Raw genomic sequence first — 19,526 nt, forward strand, 5'->3', positions numbered from 1 at the left:
AATGTTCTTATTCCAAACCTTGAGGGCTTCCTTGACATTGCAAAGCTTCCTGGAGAAAGCAATTAGGGGAGTTGAATAGGCAAAAACTGTTTTGTTCCAAGCTTCCAAAACCGTGGGCAAGGAGGGATGAGAGGACCACATATCAAAAAACTTGAAAGGTTTGGGGCCAAAAGAAGAGTAAGGCTGGATGGAAAGGGAGATTGGGGAATGGTCAGAGATGTCTGGGTTATCAAAGGTGGCACAAGAGGAGGGAAAGGAAGTAAGCCAAGCTTCATTGACTAATACTCTGTCAAGCTTGCAAGAGATGCGATGGATGCCAGCCCTTTTGTTGCTCCAAGTAAGAGGGAAGCCCGTCCATCTAAGGTCATTAACCCCAATGTCTTCAATACACTCATTAAAATTGTCCATAGCTTCCAAGTCAAGATGATTACCACCCTGTTTTTCAGAACTGAATCTGATGACATTAAAGTCACCCCCCAATCCCCAAGGGAGAGACCCAATGCTGCTGGCAATGGAACGCAAATCAGCCCAAAAGAAGAGACCTTTGAATTGAATAGTTATGAGCATAGATCACAGCGAAGAAAAAGGAAGCGTGGCCAAGGCGATCAGAAAAACAGAGATGGATGAATTGGGAGGGAGATGGAGATTTTGCGAGGATCCCAGAGGATCCAAATTCGCCCATTTGGGTGGAAGGAATAGTTTGAAAGCAAAGACCATCCAGGGGCAATAGACTTAAGGATTTTATCAGAATTTTGCCCCTTGATGTGAGTTTCAAGGAGACAACAGAAAGCAGAGCGAAGACGGGAACGAACGAAAGCATGCTTCGAGGCGGAGTTTAAGCCCCGAGTATTCCATAAGAAACCTTGGATCATTGGGAAAGAGGGATGAGGGGCAGCGGGGACTCCAAGAATCGAGTCATAACGGACCGAGATCTGGCTTCACTCCGATGCCGACGCTTGTAGGAGTAGTGGAGAGAAGAACCAAAATTTGACTTGCAGGAAACCCGATGGCCAAGAGCAGCAGGAGTGTCGGGTGAAGGGGAAGAGGCATCTGGGTTGAGAAGTCTCTCTGGGTTTGGTTGAGAACCCGACCCGATGGAAGCATTAGCTAAAGTGTCGCCCAGCCCAAGAATCGACAAGCCCAAGTTATTTTGGTCCAAGCCAGTAGAGGCTACACCTGAGAGAACCAAAGGAGGATTGGATGTAGAAACGACAAAAGGAGTGGGCCCCAGGCGAGACTTGTCTAAAAAGCTAGATGAGGAGTTTAACTCCAAAATGCCTTGCAAAGACGAAGCCCGAGAAAGAGGAGCAGCAGCAACCGAAGAAGGTAAAGGGTGGGTTTCCAAAGGAACCAGCGACAGAGGAGTAGTCGCAGAGGAAGTACCATCGCAAGAACTTGAAAAGGGAAGTTCAGATGTTGTTGCTTCCGACATCCAGGACCTGCTGCGAGGCAAAACATCGAATTGAAGCTTTTCGGGGCAAGCGATAGTATCTGTATCATCTACGTCAGCCAGAAGACTGAACCTGTTCTGACTCAGGGAAAGCTGCCTGCTTGACCTATTCGAATCCTTGCTGGCCTCCGCCAGCAACGTCGCTGCACTGTGAAGATTCCGGTGACCAGATCTGGTTCTTCTTCTCCTACCACGGGACCTACGCCTATGACGAGAAGGGTTTGGATGAGGCAGAAGCTCCTCTCCGGCATTCGAAGGCAGAACAGCGTCAGACGGCGTCACACCAACAGGAGGAGAAGGACCAATAGAGGCCAGGACCGTGGGGGAACAAAGCTTGGAGTCATGCCCAAAGGTTTTGCAGACTGAGCAATGTGGTGGCTTCCAGTCGTAGTGAACTTCTTGCTCAAAAGAGTAGTCATCTCCTTCTTTCACCGTGATGAAGGAGGGTAGAGCATCTTGCGCTGAGACTTCAACGCAGATCCTAGCAAAAGCCAACCTATCCTTGCGATGGGTCCTCACATCAGAGAACAGAGGCTTGCCTAAGACAGAGCCCAAAGAGCTCAGACCATTTGTACACCAGTAATGTAGAGGCAAGCCAGGCAGGGTAATCCAGAGAGGAATCGTGGAGAGGTCCAAACGCCTGAGCTACAAGTGACGATGCCACTGCCGGAGAAAGATTGGTTTCTTACCAACCAGCCAAGGGCCTCCTTCTAATGCACGGACCTTGTCAGTGGCGGAGGAGAATTTGAAGATAAAGAAACCGTTGTCCAAAAGGAAAGCATCCAAAGTTCCCTGAGGTCTCCACTGCTTGGAGAGAGAGGCTTTGACAATGGAACCCAGAAAATTTCCAACAAGACTATTCTCCCATAACTTTGCTTCAAATTCCAGAACATCCGAGGGGCAAAGGGCCACCTTGTTCAAGCCTTCCGAGGAAGGGGCAGTCCATCAAAAGAGGAAGCAGAGACAGGGTTGAAAAGGGATGTCCAAGGAGAAGGTGAGATGGGTTGGGGATCAAGGGAGGAGGGACGAGGGGAACTGGGAGGAGAAGTAGGCCTGTGAGATGTAAACGGCATCCCAACGAGAGAGGTAGGAGAGAGGAGGCAAGATCAAGCCGGCAGGAACACAAGCGAGCTTCAAGTAGGGACATGACCAACTACCAGGAGGGCCGGCAGGAACACTGTTCAAAAAAAGCTGATAACTTTTATTTTAAGTTGTCCTAATTGCCCCTAACAACTCTTTTATTTTGAGTTGTTAGGGGCAATTAGGACATTTTACTGTTTTAAGTTATTAGCTTTTAATTTTAATTCCTTCCCTTCCACGATTTATCAAGGAAGAGATTAGTTTGTACTAGGATTTGGCATTAGCCCTTTATTATAAAAGTTTAAATCGTGGGAGGCTCCCCCACAGTTTTTTGAATTAAAAACCGTGTTTGCTTGGCTGCCATTGCTGCTGCTCCTTTGCTCCATGTGAGTGTGTACAACCTTGTGGTTCTATCAAGGTGGAAAGGGATTGGTGGAATCCAATTGACTCCTTACGCCGTGACGGCTGGAAGGATCCTCTACAGCTGGAAGGTGGTTCTATCCTTCTATCACAGAGCTGCTGCCTCCATTGAAGATCTCCTTCAACCAGTAAGTTGTTTAATTAATTTCATTCTTTCCCTTCTTCTTCTCATCCTCCAACCCTAGCTTCCATTATCCCATCGATTCCCATAAACCCTAGTAGCCTTAGTTCTGTCCAGCGCTATTCTATCACTCAAATCCTTTCAAATTTCGGACTTAGTATCCTCCTAATAACCCCTCCACCCGACCTAGCTTGCTGCCCCTAATTATCACTCAAAACCCTAAATCCCCATCATTCATTAATTTCCCAAAAACCCTCAAATTCCAGAAGCAGTACTTCCAGCCATAAAAAACCTCCATATTTGGATCGAACCTCCCCCTCCCTGTTTAGAAAACTCGATCCCAAGCCCAGCCCCTAAACACCACTTAAACCCTAAATTCAATTGTTTTCCTAAAACCCAAAACCCAAACCCTAACCCTAGAATTTCCAGATTTTTCAAAACTCAATAAAACCTAGTAAAACCTAGTTCAATACACTCCTTGAGACCTGCCCTCTTTTACTGTTTATCACATTCAATCACTCCCCTCACCTAACCTAGTTTTGAGTCAAATCAGCCAACTCTGCCCCAATCGGCTGACCAATTTCAGAACCATTGCTCACCTGGCCTCTAGTAGGACTGCCTCCTATCTGGAGCTACATTAGTATGTTAAAATGCCTAAGTGATTATTTGTGTTGTAATTGGGAGGAATTTACACATTGTATTTGTGCTTTCATTGGGGCATCCTATAAGCCCATTTTATTCTTGTATTGGGTGTCCAATGGGCGCTGGACAGAAGGGATTGTAGCTCATTGGCTGTGGTTGCAGTCTAAAGGTTGGGGATAATAGTTCCCGTGTAGTTGTGACTACACAAACTTGGAGTGAGTATGATAGTACCATCACAGTTGTAGCAGTGTAAAAGCAGGGGTTTTAACTCCTTGCAGTTGTAGCTGCTAAATTAGTGTTGAGCATTACGCTGAGGCGAGGTAATGTAGTCTTAGATTAGTAGGAGACCAACTAGGAGCCAATCAACAAGGATCTGTTATGAACAAGTGAATCGGCTAGGCCAAAAATAGGTTTCGGGTGAAATTAGGGTTAGGGTTTGATATATGGGTTATGTCAAGTTGAGGTAGGGGAGTCTATCAGTGAAGGTCCTGAAATGTTTTGATGGATGGAAGTGTGTAAACTTGAATGGGCAGCAAGTTAGGGTTAGGGTTTCAAGTTTTGAAAAAGAGGAAAAGATGGATTTCTAGGGTTTGGCTCGACAAAAGTTAACCAAACTTGAATGGTTTTTTTAGGAGCGTATGAGGGATAAACGATCAGATTTGTAGACTGTTTTGATGGTTGGTTTGGGATGGGCAGAAATTAGGGTTTAGGGTTTTGATTTGAGATGGGGGGGAATTAGGGTTTCAGTGGTTGGGATGGGCAGCAAGGGAGATCGAGTTCTCCTTATGGGCAGGGGGTGTTGTGGTTGAAGTTTGATGAAGTTCTGATGGCTGGTTAGGTCTGTGGGGAATTTAGGATATGGGAAAACTGAAAATAACAAAGGGGAAAACTAGGGTCGGGGTTCTAGAGGATTAGGAGAAGAAGTATGGGGATGGGAAATGCTTTCAACTCACTTGCAGTTGCAGAAAGTTATTGGCAGCAGCTTGTTGTTGAAGTAACTTCAATAAAAATTGAATCTTAGACAGATTGACAGAAAACTTGAAAGGAGCTCCAAAAGAACCAACCGGGCTTCACACTGCAAGGTGTCGATTCGATCAAACACCAATTCCACCAGCTTTGATCAAACACAAAGCACATCTTCAAAGAAGAAAAAAAAGAGCAATTTTAAAAAATTCAGAGGTGAGAATAAACCCCCCCCCCTCCACAGAATCCTTTATTTATGGGCCAAAGGCCCAATTCCTAAGAAGTCTAGGAGTGTAAATACTCCTAGCCGGTTAACTCTAATATCACTTCCCTTAATTTAAAACATGAAAATAAACTAAGTATAGAGCTAATCCCGTATGCAACCTATGTACCTCTACTTTAGGCCCACAAAAGTGACCTATTACATAGAAAACCCATGGGACCAAAGGCCCAATATGTATAGAATCCAACCCTAGACTTACTCCTAATAAAACAAGCCTATTTTGGTGATGAATCTGCATCACGAGGTGGGCCATTTGCTCCACGGATGTAAGCAAGTTGGCGAACCATGTTACATCTTGTGTTTGTATGTATATATATATACTTTTTTTTTTTTTTGAGTGCTCTTCTGCAGCATAGGTATGCCACATCGGGTAGACCTGGCCACATTGTAGTGATTGTGAGGCAAGGTGTGCGTACAACTGTGTGGTTTTGTGTGATTGTGGGTGGTCAGCTTGAGTGTTTGTGAAATTATGCGCCAGCAAAAATCATCACCTGAGATTTGTGAGATTGAGGGATCAACTTTTGGGTTCATTGATTCAACCCCCCCCCCCCAACCCCCCATCTCAGTGACCATCTCAGTTCCATGGAAGCCACCTAAAATTCTTAGGTTGAATACAAGCCACCCTAAACAAACCCAGGTAATAAGTCAAGATAGAAATAGCAACCTCACAAAATAAGAAACAGAGAGCACTGGTCCATGTATTCTCTCCACATATGACAAATCTATTTGCAATTTGAGAAGCCCTCCAACACTTATTTAAAGCCAATAACTCACCAAAGTCTCTTCTATGGACAAGCAGTCCCCCAAATGTTTGATATGTATAAGTGATCTCCTGTTTACTAGCACCAGAAATCCAAGTAGGATTTCAAAGAAGATCACAGGCTCCATCGTTCCAAACTTTTTATCTGGGCAGTCTATTGTTTGCCTGCACAGTTTCTCACAAAATCATATACTCCTCGATCTCTAGGAAAACTGGTTCAGTATCCCATATCTGGCAGATATTCATTTATTGACTGTGATCTTTGCTATTGTTAATAATCATTATAGCCAAACAGGTACGAAACTAAGTTTATTTAGAAGTATATTTTACCATTATTAGTGTTTTAATTGATAAGATATGCAAACAAGAGTGCAAAAATATATGGTACAGCAGCTTCTACTGATTCTAAATCAATGAAGCTCTGGTTTCTGCCTCATGATGGACAATTTTTTCCCACAACCCGATATTGACTTGGTCAGTTGGTATCAAGGACAATGGCAAGGGGACTCAAGCAACAATGGCACTAGGTTTTCCAAGGTAAACCAATCAATTCAAGGCCTGCCACAACAGATGGGGGGCATGATAGAATTGACGGGGTGGATGATCATTCAAAACCATTGACGTTGTGGAGTATAAGTCAATAGCAGACCAATTATACATGCAGATCCTGATTCCTATTGAATGAAAAGGAATCATGGAAGATCATCTTTCTAGTACTAGAAGAGCATAGAGATTGTAGAACTCAAGTCAAGGTCTCCAACTTTGAGGGACGTCTAGATACAGCTAAGTTCCTCAGACCTCGGTTAGATATTCTGAATCAAGAAACTGTTTCAGCTGGGATTGAACAAAAACAAAGAAGAGAAAAGGAATCATGTTACATAGTCAAAGCTAATGGTTGTGGCTTAGTGGGCTAACAGACTACTAGAAGTCAGAAAGGATAAACAATGCCATGAGAACAGCCAGTTGTGGTTCAGTCAATACCAGAAGATGTAAAACAAGAAAAATATTGGATTGACAGATCATTCAACACAAATAAGAACAATATTGACAGACGATGGTAGGAAATGCTGTGAAGGTCCCAAATTAGAAGTTTTGACAAAGTGGACGGCATTGTTACAATTGCAGATATATTATGGCTAGTACTTCCCATGGCTCATGCATAATTGCCAGAGGTGTTACTTATTCTTCTGGATCAATGTTCCTCACAAGTTGCAAGAGAGGAACCAACGTTCCACACAAGTTGCAAGAGGGAAATCAATTTAGTTATATACCAAAAGTACAAGGTGACCAAGTGAGAAGTTATTGATTGCATAGCTACACAAAATATATGTCAAGATTTGGTGAGGAATATGAATCAATCATAAATGAAGCACATCCACATATTCACTACTTTTCTACCTTCATTATGATCAAATAGAACACCATCTTATTTCCTCTTTTACCAGAGAAAATGTCAAGAGCAAGTATGGTGATTCGGTGAAATGTTGTTTACATGAGTATTGGCAACCTGACATTTAGGAGGCTAGCCAGTTTGGTAGGAAAGTTAGTAAGTTACTCATTATAAGTAAAGAAACACCCTATTTGCTCAACCATTCTGAAATAGGAATAATGATTCCTTGCATACTAAAGAGAAACCAGCAAGCCAAGGTCCTTAACTAAACATGTGATTGCCGAGAGACAAAAGGCACAAGCAAAGAGCAACCATAAAAGAGAATAATGATTCCTTGCATACTAAAGAAAAACCAGCAAGCCAAGGACCTTAACTAAACATGTGATTGCCAAGAGACAAAAGGCAAAAGCAAAGAGCAACCATAAAAGAAAGGAGATATCAAAGATCTTATTAAATGATGCTCCCAAAAAGTTACCCAACTTAAAAATTTTGTATTTTCAACCACGAGACATCCAACATTAAAATGAAACGGCAAAATCTAAAACATGAGTTCATCAACAAAGGGGTGAGAATGTGGTTCCAGAAAATGCAATAACAGTTTCTTCAGCAGGCCACTCATTGCTGTTGGGGAAACAACTATTTGTCCAACCAGAACTAGAAGACGATTATTTTGCTGGTAGAACTAAATAAGAAGAATTGATCATATAATAGCCCACTGGAGGATGGAATTTCATTCTCCTAGGGTCTTAAGAACCACAGCCACATAATATGGGAAAGTTGGCGACTTTACAGATGTTGTAAACATTTTCTCTGCATTTAGCGTTCACCAAATTGGTAAAACAGGGTATCCAATCTGCAGAAGGATCAAAATATGGTCCTCCTGTGGGTCAAAAACAAGTTTCCGGAGGTGAAAAATACACATCCAATTGCTAAGAAGAAGAATATGATGAAAAAATCTCCTGGTCTTTCAGTTCGGATTGATATTAATAAAAGCTTTGAAGAAGCGATAGTGGAGGTCAACTCCATAAAATTTTAAGTTGGATTCATAGTTCAGACAGTGGCTGGTGGAAATTGTACCATCTCATTAGATGATACCACCATCTAGCATCCTTGCTGAAAACCTTGTTCCCTTCGAAGTTTCCAGAGGTGACAAATACACATCCGATTGTTAAGAAGAAGAATATGATGAAAAAAACTCCTGGTCTTTCAGTTCGGATTGATATTAAGAAAAGCTTTGAAGAAGTGATAGTGGAGGTCAACTCCATAAAAATCTTAAGTTGGGTTCATAGTTCAGACAGTGGCTGGTGGAAATTGTCCCATCTCATTAGATGATACCACCATCTAGCATCATTGTTGAAAACCTTGTTCCCTTCGAAGCCTAGATCAGATAATGAAATGGCTGATGATCGAGCCAAGTAGCTAGTGCTATGATTTCTTGTGGGCATGCCATTCCTTTCTAAGGACAGTTTTTGTATTGAGTCTTTTGCTTGTATCCAAGATCTATGGGACTCAACTTGCGTGTTTATGAGGCTTTTTAATTGAGGGCTTGTATATCTGGGACCTAATTCTTTCTAAGCATCAATAAAGGTTACTGCCTATCAAAGAAAGTAAAAGACAAAAGGACTCCTGGATCTCATGAAAAGTGCACCAAAAGTTTCTGAAATTCAAAGGTTTGTTGTTCCAACTAAGAGCAGCTAGAGAATTACAATTTGGCAATGCAAACTTATAGTCAAGCTATGCTTTAGCAATGGAAGAATAAGGAGTTTCAAACAACTGGACTCAAGTTTCCCCTGAAGCACATTCCTATAAGGGATTCCATTAATCTTTGTAGGGATTTTGAATTATTTTTCAAGCAACAAAGGGGTGAAATTTAAAATGCTTCATTTTGGTTAGTTAAGAGTAAGAAGTGGATTAGAAATTTCAGTGACCCTCATATTCAGAAGACTTGTTGATTAGAAAGTCAATTTTAGTCAGAGAACAGCTGTTCTTTCAGTACTTTAGGCTGATAAGAAATGAAGAGGGCCAGGATAGGTTGGGTAATAATTTCAACATTTTTTTGTTCTTTATGATTTTTTTTATTTTTTTTTTTATTTTTTATTTTTTATTTTTGAAAAATAACAGAATCTATTACACAAACCTGTAAAAGAGAGATGGTACAACGAAATAACTAACACAAATTTCCATTACTTTCACTCGTGTTGATCATATTTCTTGTATGCATTCATGATTTTGTGTGTGTGCATTTATCATTCTGTAAAAGATCACCTCAACAGTTGTCCTTGCTATTTCAGCAGATGTTAGCATTATCTCCGTGCTCCTCCGGCTAACTTTCACTTCCTCAAGAGGATGATATCCTCGATCACCCATGTAATTTGATGAATCAGGAACTGAGTCCGAGTAATCTGCAGCAACCCAAACTTTTGATGGGCAAACATCTTTTCCAGCAGACAACCAATTGGATTTCCCTGATCCAAAGAATGGGCTCCTGTATCTAAAGCTAAACATAGAAACCAAAACCGTTCTCACATTAGTGTGTAAGTTCAGAACTTTTTACAACGATACATAAGTTTCAAAAGCATCCAATCAGTGCAAAAGTTGAGGAAACAAAGATTGGAAAATACCTCTGGAACAGTATATTATGTTCGCCAAAAAAGGTAGAATAATTTAGGTATTACAAAAGCTTTGATGACCAAAGAAAAGCCTTCAGTCAAAACTAATATTTTCTTTCATGGTGCAATGCTACTTAATTTTTGAATTCAAACCTATTATTTCAATGCTGAAATACCAAAATGACAGACGTGGTTATGGTTATCTTCTTTCCACTGTTGGGAGCTTGTTTTTAAGGACATAAAATTTATCAAACAAAACATAAACCAATTCCATCACTCATTCTTTTCAAAAGTAAGTACCTTCAACCTACCAAATAGCATTAAAGAAGGCACTTCAATCCCTTCTCCTCCTGCCCCCTTCAACAAATACCAGTTAAAACAAACTTTTCAGTATGGATAGAAGGAGAAACTTCAACAAACCTTATGCTAGCAAGATCAAGAGCTCGTCGACCATCCAAAGGACATCTCATCCAACTGCTAGTGGCCCCAGAAGAACAAATATCTTCTATTTGACAAAATTGACAATAGACAGGGCCTGAAATGCCACCAAATTAAATGATTCATAAACATGTAAGCAGGAACCCATATCATCAACCGAAAAGCAGGAAAAATGGAAAACTAACCCATAACATCAACCGAAAAGCAGGGAAAACGGAGAAAATCAGAAACCTGGGCGAAGGGATTTTACTGGAATGTTAAAATTAATAAATAAGAAAAAAAAGATAGGTCGTAACGAAGTATAAACACAAGATAGAAACTTTTGGTTACCCTTTTTGTTTAATTTGTTTTTAAAACATTCGAGATGGGGATTGTTATTTTCCCCATCAATTCAATAAACTTTTCACAACACAACAATAACACTTCCTTTTCCGCCTCTTCCAACCACGCCCACCGTCTTGGGCTGGAACATGAGGTTCGCTTCTTAAGAGCTCTTTCCAGGGCTTTACTTGCTCTGAGCATGGGTGTCAGATGGGGTTTGGTTAAAGGTATGCACTAAGGGTTCCTCTGCAAGGTTCGTCCACGGAGAGTGAGTCAGGGCATAAGATCAGGCCGAAAGGCGTAGTCGATGGACAATAGGTGAATATTCCTGTATTACCCATTGTTGGTCCCGAGGGACGAAGGAGGCTAGGTTAGCCAAAGGATGGTTATCAGCTTTAAAATTTCAAAAGGAAAAAAGGGCAGCCCTTCCATCCTAAGTACACACCAATGCAGAAAGAAAAATAACGGGTATACAAAAAAAAAAAATCCTAGGCAGATGGAATTGGGAAATGCAAAAGAGGATGTTTTCTCTGACCAACAGTGGAATTGATAAAAGAATGACGGCTAAAATCCAGCAGAAGATGACAGTACGAAAAAAAAAATTGACAGTTTCTCTTACCAAGGAGGGATCGATTTTGATTTTTCTTATCAATGGATCCAAACTTTTTTACCAACAAGTAGACGCAGTACAAAGCATAGTGATTCTTTTTCTACCCACTTGACAAAATAAATAAGTACATAAATCAATATAATGATCTCTCTTTGTCAAAACAGAAGAAGAAGAAGAACATGGAAACTTAGCTGCCTTGCAATTATGTTATTATTAGTTGGGTCCTCTACGGAGAGCTTAGAACTGTCATCTATAAAAGCTTCACTAAGGAGAATCAGAAATGTTATAATGGTAGAATAACCCATGATTAATCCTCCTTTGTGGGTAGAAAAAAAGATAGCCTTTGCGTTTCAAATTTGTTGCAGCAAATCAAATTGGGTTTCTTCTGGTTTTAGTTCTTTTGATTTGATTCCTCGGTAACACAAACGAGATGGGTTTTTAACAAACATGCAAATGGGTCATTGCTTAAGCATGACTGGCTAAAACTTAAATAACAAAAAGGAGCAAAAGAAACGTATAATAAGTGGAGAGACGTCGATCACAATTGGTAATTACCTATAGGGACTGAAGAAGGGGAAGCGATCACCATGGATGTATCGAGAGCAATTATTGTTGTTGTTGTCGCTGCTAGTTTTTGTATTGTTTGTCTTCGCCCATCAAATATGTCGCAATGACTATACGTGATCTCTCTCTCTCTCTCTCTCTCGCTCTCTCTCTCTCTCTCTCTCTCTCTCTCTCTGAGTCTCTGGCGTTGTTGGGCGTTGTTGGAGCTGCGCAGTGAGACAGAACGGTCATTTTCTCCGAACAGAGCCGCATCAATTCATATTTGTATGAAGCACGCACATCTCACGTGTGAAACACGGCCTTCATAGAATTGGTTTATTAAAACTATTCGGTTCGATTTACAGCATATTCGATTTCACGGTTTGAAAGCATCGATTTAACCGTTCAAAACCAAATCGAACCGTTTCATTTTTTAAATTAGAACATTAAAACGCATTTATTCAATAGTTTCCCTATTCTGGTTTAAACGGTTTGATTCAATTCACTTTGGTAAACGGTTTCGGTTTAGTTTCAACACCCTGGAATCCATTGATATCTGAAACCACAAGATATATAACTTGAAACCCTAGAATCTTTAACATGCAACGCTTAAACTCAAAGTTTCAAGAATTGGGATCGGATCGGCCAAGGCTGATCTCGATTCTGGCTGATCCAAGTTGATTTCCATTCAATCTGGATCAGAATTGATTGGGATTGATTCAGATTCTGATTCGTGGAATCCAAGATTAGAACGAGTTTGCCGATGGACCACTGTCGTCCCATTTACTTAAACTTTTGCAACGTTAGAAAAGAACAAGAAGAACTAGAACTAAACATCGTGGAACCTAAAGTTTGGATGTTGGAACCACAAAATCCTATCTTACACTTCAACATAAAAGAATGAAGAACAATAAAACTTAAAAGCTAAAAAAGATGTAGCATTACTAATCCTTCTTCTTTGTGAGCTACAGTTTTGAAAGCAAAATATTTTTGACACTGTTCTTTAACTTGATCCCTCCGCGTTTATTAAATGTGGTTCGTGAATTTGGAATAGAATTAGGGCAGTATTACGGTATTACCTACTTTGAAAGAAATGGAATGCTTGAGGAAGGGTGATAGGTCTCAAATCTCTATTTGGAAAGATCAGTGGATTCTTTTTCTAGATGGATTCTGCATTCCTCCCACTTTTGACAACAACCCTCCTACTCTACCATTAAGGATTTTGTGGTGAATAGATCTTGGAATAGGAGTTTAATTTTGTCAATTTTTTTTAGTACTATTATTAATACCATTTTTTAATTCAACTGGGTAGCAAACCCTATTTAGTTGAGATTCTCCTGATTTGCTAGGTTGTGCTTCTTTCCTCTGTCACTTTTTTTGTATTTTCCTTTGTTCATTTTTCATTTTTCCACTTCTCATCTCATTTTCCCATTCTTTTCTTTCACTTAGCAGTTTTTACCTACTTTGTTTGATTGGATCCATGTAGTTAACCCCATTAAGTTGGGATAAGGCTGAGTTTGTTGTTGTTGTTATTTAAAATTCAACCAGGTCATTCTCCGTATCCAAATTTTGGATGTCTTTTTCTCTAAATCGGGCTCCTTTAGTACTAGACTTGCAACTCAACATTTAATGCAATCTAATGCATCTATTACTGCTGGTGAGAATACTATGAGGTTTTGGCGTGTTCTATGGAAAGTTCCAATTCATCCTAAGTTCAAGCATTTGCTTTGGAAGTTGCTTGTTGGTCTTTTTAAAACACGAATGCGTTCATCTTTTTTTTTTTGTATATTAATCCATGGTGTATGTTTTGTCACAAGAAAAAGGAGATTGATTGGCATATGTTTTCATTTTGCCCTATTTCTTAGCGTATATTCTCACCCCCCCAAAAAAAAATTTCTAAGCGTATTTGGGTTGTAGGAGTGTAGGACCATTGGCATTACGTGCTAACTCTCCAATCTCAGTCGTTGGTAACACTTCTTGAATCGATGCTTAACAATCAATCTATGTCAAAATCTCAATTTATTACTCTTTTCTATAACATGTTATTTTCTATGGATGGCCCGAGATCATGTTGCTTTTCTCTGTTCCAATATTAACCCTACTGTTATTTTGCATAATATTATAAGGTGGGTGAATGATTTATTTTTATTCTCTTTGTTGATAGTTCTTTAGTCTTTTCAAATCCAATGTATCTTTCCTTTGAGGCTTACCAATAAGGCTATAAATGAATCGGATTCGGCTCGGATTCAGTACTATCCGAATCCAAATCTATTTACCGAATGACATACACAAATCCAATCCGATATCTGACGGAATTTTAAAAACTATTATTGTTACACCCATACTCGAAAATACACCCTAATACCCCTGGGTCAAATTGAACTTTTACTAACGGGTGATGCCATGATGTCAATGGTCAACACCTGTGACCTTGAACTATAACAGTCAAAAGGAGGAAAGCTCAAACTCGAGGTTTGCATTCACACCTTGATGGGCGATTGGACCCCACCATAGGTAAAGCCTTGAACCCTAAAATTTGGGTATACGTATCCCCTCGAAGTCCTAGAAGTGTGGGTCAAAGCCCCACAACTTTTCTTGTATTTTGGGCCCTTACAGCAGCAACAGAGCCACAAACAGACTCACGAGACTGGTTCCGTTCGTGGATCCGTCCGTGTTGTTTCTTGCCCTTTTGTTGAATTTTCATGTGGGACCCATGTCCCCCGTGTTTCGAACACAAAAACTAGGTCCTCAGACAAGATGGACCCCCACCCTTACCCTCTCTTGGTTTGTTGGGCTATGAAAGTGGGCCCACAGGACTTAACTTAAATGACTAATGGGTTCTTTTATTTAGCTTGAGCCAAGCAAACCCTAAAACTAAATGCCTTATAGGACCTTAGGCTACACTAAATGTGCCCTAACCAATTGGACCTAATAGGGTTTGTACTTTAGCCAAACAGGCCTTAAGGCCCACTTGAACTTAAAGGATTTTTAGCCTTGGGGGCACCTAGGCAAACAAGCCTTAAGGCCCATTTATTTTTATAAATGAGGGCTCAGCTCTAAAGTCTCCCATTTCTCCCCTCCAAGCCAAACCGTGGAGGAGAAGGAGAAAGAAAGAGGAATGGGAGGGGAAGGAAGAAAAAGGAAGGGGAAGCAAGAGGAGTCTTGCTGCCCTACCTCCTCTCCTCTTGTTGTCCGGTCAAGGATTGAAGAAAAGAAGAAAAAGGGAAGAAGGAGAGAGGAGAAGGTGGATCTTCAAGGTTGGCTGGAGTTGAGGTTTGAGCTCCACTCCCCAAGGTATGTTTCCATCTCATGGTACCTCCCTCTTCTCCATTTATTTTTTGGTTTGGATAGGTTTATTAAGGTAGAGCTGACTTAGGGTTCCATTTGGGACTTAAGGTGGAGCTTAGCCCTTAATGGCACTCCATTAATGAAGACCAATCCCTAATTTTAGCCCCACTTAGCCATGGTGCCATGGTACAATTATTTCTGTTGTTCCATGGTTTTTCCAAATCCTAAACCTCATATTTGGATCAAGGAGTTAAATCCTTGTATGATCTTGGACCCATGAGGTAGGATTAGGATCTAGTGACCCTAGGAAGGCCTATGGCTCCCCTCTATGACCCTGAGGGCCATGTGAACTCTAGGTTCCAAGATGGAGAAGAAAATCTTAAGAAATCTCGGAAAGAACCTTGACGGATGCACGAACGGATCCAACGTCGGGGTTCCATCCGTAAATTCGTCTAGTGTATGTTGGTGACTGGTTCAAGCGGAGCCAAGAACGGATTCACCCTGTTGCCTCCGTCCGTGGTTCCGTTCCCTCTCGGGAATGTCTCAGGGACCGGGCGGATACACGAACAGATTCATAGAGAGGTTCCACCCGTGGTTCCGTTCCCTCTTGGGAATGTCTCAGGGTTTGAACGGATGCAGGAACAGATTTATGTGGAGCTTCCATTCGTGAATCCGTCCCTTTTATGTTAACTTGTTGGCCTGAATAGAGCTAGGGACGGATTCACCCTGTTGCTTCCATCCGTGAGACTGTTCGTGCTGTCTTGTTTAAAACCCAATTTTAACTTTGGGGGCATAACATAGGACCCCTTTATACATCTTTTAACACTTGCCCTCGCATCTTTAGGCCACCTAACTCGTTGGAAAGAACGCGCACCAGTGAGATTCATGTCAACCACGTCGGGTGATACCCGAGTTAGGTGAGTGGGTTATGGCTGATTGTTTGGGCTTGAATATCTATTAAATATTCAATATCATGCTATTATATGACTTATAAGCATCTTGCACATTTGTATTATTTATCTTGATCATGAACTGGTTCGAATGTGGATGTGATAATTGTTTTATTATTGCATCGGGTCACGGTGTCGGGTGTACCAGTACCAGAATCCCAGGAATGTTTATAAAATTTATTGATTATCATCCTGCCCTGTATGCACCGTGCCATGCTGGTACCCGAGTACTAGATGGAATGGAACGTTGATGCACCCGGAATACCTCTCGAGACAATAAGACTTGCATATAGTATATCTGTGGTTAGGATTCTTGTTCCCTTATGCTATAACCCTTACCAACAGGGGTTTATGTGTTAAATAGTCTAAGCACCTATTGCCTATAGGGGAGAGAGGCCAAGTCAGGGGTAGTGATGGCTATCGGGGTCTGCCACTGGGTGATCTGGTGGCTTCGACCGACGTAGGCTCCCTGGTGATAACTGAGGTTTCATTGTGGCGATAAGTTAAGTGACCCACAGTATCTCCCGAGTTATTATAGTAGCATATACCTGACTTAGAATTGTGTGCTAGGTGGAAAATAAATCTAACATGTGCATGCATCATGGATTGATTTCAAATTATGTGTTTGCCTGTTTTTGCATTATCCTTTGCTCTCTCACTACCTTGTAGAGCTAATCCCGTTGCGTAACCCCTTTTAATTGATATGCAGGTATAGACACTGATTTTTGTCACTCCCTGATTGGTAATGATGACAACCGGACATGGACGAAGAGCGATGCTCCTCACTGGAACCTTGAAACCTAAGAACCCATTAGAGCCCATTTTAGGCCCAAAAACAAAGGGAAAAAGGCATTGCGCTCCCACGGTGCCGTGGGGCTCCTTCCCACGGCACCATGGAGATGTGTACCTGATTTCCAAGGCACCATGAGGGGGAGTGACATCAGCTTGCTGACGTCACCCACGGCGCAATGGAAAAGTTCCCCATGGCGTCGTGGATACTTCCACGGCACCGTGGAGGATTTGTTTGGCCAGGAGAGAGAAGGGGCCCCTCCCTATAAATAGGAGGGTCCCCTTCCCTCATTTCCTAAGGATTTTCGGGTAGAGAAACCCTCCCCAAGTGATTTCCACCCCTCTTTTCTCCATTTTCACCCTCTTTTCTCCTCTTTCTCTTATAAGAGTGTAAGTGAGTGAAGCCTTCTCTGGCATGGATAGATCCTTTGATTATCCCTCCAAGCATAGAGCATTTCCGCTCCTAGGCGTTGTTAGCCCGTCAGTGTACGGCTAACAATTAAAACCCCTTTATTACAGACGTTATTCTGTCTGTTTGTTCTCCACCAAATCACTTGAAAGAGTCGTTGCTCTACCCAGAAGGAATCGGTGTCAGCCCATTCGTCCATTTCCCCTGAGCCAAGGGAATATAATCGTACAGGTATAATTACTGCATTCTCATCGTTTCAATGTAGTCCTTTCATATTTCATCATTTTAGTATATGTTTTTCATATATGTAATGTAGTTTATTTTGTTCTAATTTAATTTACAACGTCTGAATGTAGTTCATAATATCCCCCATCCCCGTAATAAAAGAGAGAGAACATTCGTCCTTATGTAGCATCTAATACAGAGAGACCGGCTTCGGCCGGGTGAGGTGGGTACCTAACACCTTCCCACACTCATAACCTGACCCCTTACCTGAACCTCTGGTTAGAGCATATGAAGTTATGTAGCCCGATTCCGTTCACAACAGATAGGGCTACACTTAATGGGTCCTAGGCCCTAACCCTAGGTGGCGACTTCACATTATGTTAGCATATTTTAATGCATGATCCCAATTCCCATTTATCAATATTATACATTGACAATATTATCCATACCAATATAATACGGTCACCAAGAAGGCTGCGGAAACCTCGTCAGAGCCAGAGGACCACGGTACTTATAGTGGCGACTTCACTGGGGACAAAGTGGACAAACGTCCACTCGAGGTCAAACTTTCTAAATAGATGCTACCAATAAATGACAGAATGTTCTCTCCAAACTCTTGTGTAAAAATAAATAAATAAAAAGAATAATAAATACCATAATATGTTTGTCTGGCTAACCCCTATGTGTAATGACTACATCATGTGTAGTGCTCGAAGTGAAATCAAACGACGAGGGTGCTCCTTGTCGTGCCTTTACCCCCGGGGAGGTGAGGCACGTCATACTAAGTACTCTGAGATCGGATGATAGCCGCTTCCTATACCACTTTCTTGCACACACACACTGCATGGGAACCCCTCTTACCCCCGTAGTTAGCCGTTGGACCCCATGAGTAGTCATGGGTAATTCACGGCGAAGCTACAGCCCTTGATATTTACTATACGAGTTTAGAATCACCAGCGAGGGTATTCACTAGTGTGCTGTGGAGTGCTTTTCGTCACTCAAAAAAGGCACTAGCTCGATTACTCGGAGTTTGTGTCACCTATTCTCTAGGTATATCAAAAGAACCACGTGCCTATAGTTTGCGACCACGAGTGATAGGTATATCGGTTCTGTCAAAGGTGACCTTGTTCTGTCGTATAGAAGCCTACCCATTACATGCATCATGTAGGAAAATAGACCATATATGATTAGGGTACGACACAAACTAACCTTTGTTAGTTGTAAGAACGATCGAGTTTAGGGTCACTTGACGATTAACCTGGCTTTGATACGAGATGCCACCGAAGATAAGGAATTCCATAGTCCCGCGATGGACCCTCGAAGAAAAATGGAAGCTCACTTCCATATGATGGAACCTTACATGTCCCTCGAAATAAGGGCATCTCATGTTGACCCCAGACACAATCATCAGTCACCCGATAACTAGGATCTTTCTTTTGTTTGTTTTTTTTATGTTGTATCAAAAAATGCTTGGGCAATGACGACATTCGAAGCCCGCGTTCAGAGAGGCCTAACTAGAACTTTGATGACGGCTTCGATTACTTGAGCCAAACAAAATTTAAAAAAAAATTCATAAAAAAAAAAAGAGAGAGATGATGAAATACAAAAAAAAATAATAATAATAAAAAAAAAGATTGTTGAATAAGATTTATTCCTTCTTAGGACATGAACTAGATCTTCTTCTCTTTTTCGTAGAAGCACAATTCCGTCCTTGCCTATCTGGATCCGACGCGGTGGAAGGCTGACTCAAGCCAGTCCATCATTCTCCTCAAGCTCTACGTTCTCTTCTCATTCCTCTAGTTCATCAGCCGAGATATCACTCGTGAGCAACATGGATCCTATGGAGGACCACTTGTCCGAAAGTCACATCGAACATCGAGTAGATAGGCTATAGGCAGACATGGCCGAAATGTGGCAGCTCATGGAACAACTAGTGCAGTCAGTCCATGAACTCTCTAAGGGTGGATCCATATCCGGACCAATGGAGCAGGAGGTCCGAAAAACCAACTCTACAACCCCCAAGACTCTAATCACCATACTGGTAGAAGAAGGGGATGATAGTCATCCTACGGACCCTCCCGAAACAGAAAGAGAGAAGAAGATGAGAAAAGGTAGCCGAATTGGAAGTGGTTGTCAAAGGCAAAGTCAAAGAAAAAGATGAAGAAGACCTGGTGTTCTTTCCCGAAGGAAAAATCCCTGAAGATTTCAAGTGGAAATTGGACAAGTTCGATGGGT

General features: G+C 41.4%; 1 protein-coding gene across 3 annotated transcripts in view; it reads right to left on the reverse strand.

Moving 5' to 3' along the window:
* LOC122660437 (uncharacterized protein At3g49140) overlaps nt 1-11,776 on the reverse strand; it is a 57,558-nt gene extending 45,782 nt beyond the window's left edge. The window contains exons 1-3 of one of the 3 annotated variants that reach the window (XM_043855746.1): nt 11,643-11,776; nt 10,139-10,253; nt 9,375-9,600 (exon numbers count right to left, since the gene is read on the reverse strand). In XM_043855746.1, the coding sequence (XP_043711681.1) occupies nt 9,375-9,600; nt 10,139-10,253; nt 11,643-11,676 (375 nt within the window). In that variant the 5' untranslated portion in view covers nt 11,677-11,776. Of the gene's footprint in view, nt 1-9,374; nt 9,607-10,138; nt 10,254-11,642 lie in introns of all 3 variants that reach the window. The other 2 variants (XM_043855747.1, XM_043855745.1) reach the window with 2 other exon arrangements.
* Between the last annotated feature and the right edge of the window lie 7,750 nt (nt 11,777-19,526).

The sequence above is a fragment of the Telopea speciosissima genome, chromosome 4 (genome assembly GCF_018873765.1).
Source record: "Telopea speciosissima isolate NSW1024214 ecotype Mountain lineage chromosome 4, Tspe_v1, whole genome shotgun sequence".
NCBI lineage: Eukaryota > Viridiplantae > Streptophyta > Magnoliopsida > Proteales > Proteaceae > Telopea > Telopea speciosissima.